The sequence below is a fragment of the Loxodonta africana genome, chromosome 3, assembly GCF_030014295.1.
Source record: "Loxodonta africana isolate mLoxAfr1 chromosome 3, mLoxAfr1.hap2, whole genome shotgun sequence".
In the NCBI taxonomy this organism is placed as follows: Eukaryota; Metazoa; Chordata; class Mammalia; order Proboscidea; family Elephantidae; genus Loxodonta; species Loxodonta africana.
Window position 1 is genome coordinate 153,279,217 of NC_087344.1, and position 4,198 is coordinate 153,283,414.

A 4,198-nucleotide genomic window follows, 5' to 3' on the forward strand; every position below is an offset into this window, starting at 1 on the left:
GAACTGCAATGTCTAAGACATAATGGAGTGTGAATTGTCCTTTATAAAGGTTTTTCTTCCCTCTTACCCAACAAGAGGGCTGCAGAAGGGACTTGTATACTTTGGACTGGTGCTGGTTGGGGGAAAGATGAAATGAAAGCTTTGGGTTCCCTGGTGGTCTCCTGTCCAGGTCCCTGCCACGTCGACTTGGTTTTTACCCCTCCTATCCCAGCCTTTTTTTTTTTTTTTTTTTATCCCAGCCTTGCTACTGTAGCCTACACATAGCTTTGGTTTAGATGAACCGTCTTGGTTATCACTTTCTCGCTCTGCTCTGGGGATTGATTGACTTTGGACAAAATTGCTTCCTGTGTGAAATACGTACTTGTACTTCAGGATTTCCCCTGATGGAACTCTATGTTTGAAGTGTGTTGGTGGTGGGGAAACAAGACAGGAGATCTTTGGAACCTCTTTTGCTCCCTTCAGGCTCTATGTCCCTTCCAGGGTGAAGTCTGGCCTGGAATTGGACTTTGGGAATCAGACTGCTTGGACAACCCCTTGATAAGAAGCTGTCCATAGAGTCACTCTGATGGCCTTTCTCATCCATGTCTGGTACCAGAGCAGCGGCCTGAGAGCTGAGCCTCCTTGGGACAGGCTTGTGGGTAGGTATCCTCTGGCTGGGCACTGGGCTTGCTCCCAGGTCCTGATGACACGAGGTGCAGATTTTAGGCTGAACACTGATGTTGGAAGAGGAGAGGAAATAAAAAGGACTTTCTTGGCTGTAGGAAAGAAAACCATGACAAGGCCTCAAAGCCTTTACATCTCACAGAGGGAGGGCTTGGGGTCTTGCTTCCTCTTTCTCTGATGGTGTCCAGGGCAGAATTTTTACCAATACAAGGGTTACAATTGCTTCAGAACCCAGGGACTAAAGTGAATCCCCCAAAATGGTCAGTGAGAACTCTGGGTATCTCCTCACCTATAACTTAAACTGAGCACTCCAAAGTGGTGAAATGAGACTATCAAGAATGAGGCCAATTTCCACAGGAAAGCTGGGCTCATTAGTGTAAGCTGACATTGCAAATCGGAGCCCCACAGGTTAAATTTGGTTTGCACAGGTTTTGTTTTGTCCACATGGCGTATCTAAAATTTAGTTGCACACATTACAGATTTTGGAAATTTCACAGAAATGTCCGGAATTCTGGGTTCTCCTAAAAAACTCAGATGGCCAGGTAAAACTGTGTGGTAAATATTGCCTGGAACTGAGCAGCAACTACCCCCTGCTGTCCATTTTTCACAGTCCACCTCTCCCCACTGCATTACAATAGGCCTGTTATTGTTGTTAGGTGCGGTGGAGTTGATTTTCAACTCACAGCAACTGACCAACGGCATGTGACAGAGGAGAACTGCCTCAGAGTGTTTTCTTGGCTGTAACCTTTACAGAAGCAGATCACCAGATCTTGCTCTCACGGAGCTGCTAGGTGGGTTCAAACTGCCAACCTTTAGGTTAGCAAGCGAATGCTTAACCGTTGCACCACCAGGGCTACTTCACCAATTTAAGACACCTGCCTGGATCCTGTAGGCATTTGAGTTTGTGACCCCTGACATGTGGTCACATGGGTATCTGCTAGGGAAATGATAGTGTCTGGCTGAATTAGTGACCTTAAGGCAAGACTGGTGAAGAGCTCTGAGGCTCCCATTATTTAGATCAGAAAGATTTTTATGGAAAAATGAGGATGAAAGAAGAGAATTACTCATAGCCGTTGGGGCAGAGGAGCAGGACAGTCATATTAGACTGGAAACTTTGATGGGACCATGGGTTTATCTTGGTAGCCCTTCTCTAGGGGAAAGGCAGTTTCCTACTTGTACTGCATGCACTGCTCTACCCCAGCACCTTTTCAACCAGGGGTGGGAATTAGGGCAAGGGACAGAAGATTCAAATCATGCTGGCATCTTTTCACTTCACCTTGCCCTATATTAGCTTGGGCGTTTTCTTTCTTTCTTTGGCACCACTTTATACGGTTAGATCATCCGACCTAGCCCGGCTGCTGGCTTTGCTCAGCCTGCTCAGGGGTCTGGTTTCATCCGTGGTCACCTCTGCACACAGGGAAGGCGCCTTCTCAGCCGGTAGCCCTTGCTTTGATATCTGTTCTGCCTGCAGCTCTTCTTTCTCGCTCTCCTTCCCCACTTTGGGGGTCTCTCCTTTCTCTCCCTCCAGTACTGCCTCCTGGCCATCTGTGGTCACCCTCTCTGCTTCCTGCCTCTTCTCTTCCACCTCTGGTTCTGCTCCCTCCTCCACAGGCTGCTCCTCCCCCTCCACTTCCGGTGCTCCCACCTGAGCGTAGGAGGGCAGTGTCTCTTGGTAAACCTGGGACAAGTCTCCCAGGGGTCCTGTGCCGATCTTCTCCTCAAACTGACTGAAAGGCTTGGCAGACAGGGGGCTGGTCTCTACCATTCCAACCTCAGTCAAAGGGAAATAGTGGGATACGATTTTCTCTTCTTCCAGGAGCTGGTAGCCTTTAGCTTTCTGGATGGATGAGACAGCAATAGAGTGGAGGGGATTCTCAGAAATCTCCCCTAGTGGCTGCTCTACAGGCTTCTTGAAGGCCGCCTGGATCCTCTTCAGGCCCAGGTAGCTTATCTCCATAATATTGAGAAAGAGGGACACGGAGGCCACAGACAACATGAACAGAATGAAGACGGTTTTCTCAGTAGGCCGTGACACGAAGCAGTCCACGACGTTGGGGCAGGGCCACCGGCTACAGCGATAGAGGGGCAGGATCCGGAAACCATACAGGAAGTAGTGGCCCACGATGAAGCCCACCTCAAAGAGGGTCTTGAAGATGATGTGGCAGATGTAGGTCCTCAGCAGGGTCCCCTCCAGTCGAAACTTCTTGGTGCTTCGGCTACTGCTGCTCTTCTTGATGCTCCCCTGGTCTGGGGCGACTGGCCCCTTCTCGGGGCCATTGCCCCCGGGCTGCTGGCACAGCTCCTCTGCCTCTCGCTCCTTCCGCTTCTCCTCCATGCGGAGGTAGTGCACGGCGTGGCCCACGTACACCAGGGAGGGCGTGGAGACGAAGATGATCTGCAGCACCCAGAGGCGGATGTGCGAGATGGGGAAGGCCTCGTCGTAGCAGACGTTCTCGCAGCCGGGCTGCTGGGTGTTGCACACGAAGTCGGACTGCTCGTCCCCCCACACATACTCTGCGGCTGTGCCGAGGATGAGGATCCTGAAGATGAACAGCACGGTGAGCCACACTCTGCCGATGACTGTGGAGTGCTCATTCACCTCCTCCAAGATGTTCCCCAGGAAACTCCAGTCACCCATTTCTCACCCACCTAGAGGAGGGAGAAGACAAAAGTTGAGCGGCCACAGTGCAGTGTTGATTCAGTCTCTTTTCCCTAACTCTGGGGCCACATCTCCTTGCTGAGTTAGCAGAACAGTCAAGGTGCAGACAGCACCTATGGAATGTTTCCTCTGTGCAGACTAGAACTGGGGGACAAAAGAGGTGTAAAAGAATCTGCTTCTGTTACCTTCCTCATTTGTAAAATGGATTTGATAGTAATATCTGTTCTAGTTTAATTCAAAAGTGGTCCGAAAGGATAAATGAGGCAATTTCTGTATAATTCCTTGAACTCCATAGAAATAAGGATCCATCGTTGACCATAAATAGAAACCCATGATTGTATGGATTTAAATTCAGACCACAAACTGAGACATAATGCTGAAAAAATACCTTATACCATAGGTGTTTGAGCCTCCAACAAAATTCTTGTATATATGAAATTGGCTGTAGCCATCTTACTTTTGATTGTGTCTAGATATATAATGAACATGTGTTTAATGGGAAGTAGAAGAGAACTAACATTTATTGAATACCTGCTTTGTGACAACCTTTGGCATTATATTATTTCATTTCATCTTGCTAAACTGTAATCTCCCTGAAGGTAGGAACTCAAAAAACAAAAAACCCAAACCTGTTGCCGTCAAGTCACACCTGTCTTATTCACTGCTATATACTCAATGCCTGGCACAGTGCCTACATACACTAAGAGCTTAATAAGTGTTAACTAACTTGATCCTAACTCATGAGAAAACTGAAACTCAGAGAAGCCAAATAAATTCTCTGAGATCAGACAACTAAATTACAGCAGTGCTATCTGTCTGATCGCAAAGGCTGGTCTCTTTCCACTACACCATTGAGATACACTGCTTGTGATCAGA

At 48.2% G+C, this 4,198-nt stretch overlaps 1 protein-coding gene across 2 annotated transcripts; it reads right to left on the reverse strand.

Moving 5' to 3' along the window:
- Positions 1 to 1,781: 1,781 nt before the first annotated feature.
- Positions 1,782 to 3,326, reverse strand: GJA8 (gap junction protein alpha 8). 2 transcript variants are annotated; one of them, XM_023541032.2, is made up of 2 exons: positions 2,972 to 3,326; positions 1,782 to 2,905 (listed from the first exon to the last, which is right to left on the reverse strand). In XM_023541032.2, exons 1-2 carry the CDS (start codon positions 3,299 to 3,301, stop codon positions 1,988 to 1,990), a joined length of 1,248 nt encoding a protein of 415 aa, XP_023396800.2. In that variant the 5' UTR covers positions 3,302 to 3,326; the 3' UTR covers positions 1,782 to 1,987. The 2 variants fall into 2 exon arrangements, with proteins under 2 accessions (XP_023396800.2, XP_003422002.2); XM_003421954.3 differs by having other exon boundaries at positions 1,782 to 3,326.
- Between the last annotated feature and the right edge of the window lie 872 nt (positions 3,327 to 4,198).

Excerpts from the sequence above, each read along its gene's own strand:
- GJA8 (XM_003421954.3), bottom strand. The coding sequence starts at position 3,301 with ATGGGTGACTGGAGTTTCCTGGGGAACATCTTGGAGGAGGTGAATGAG.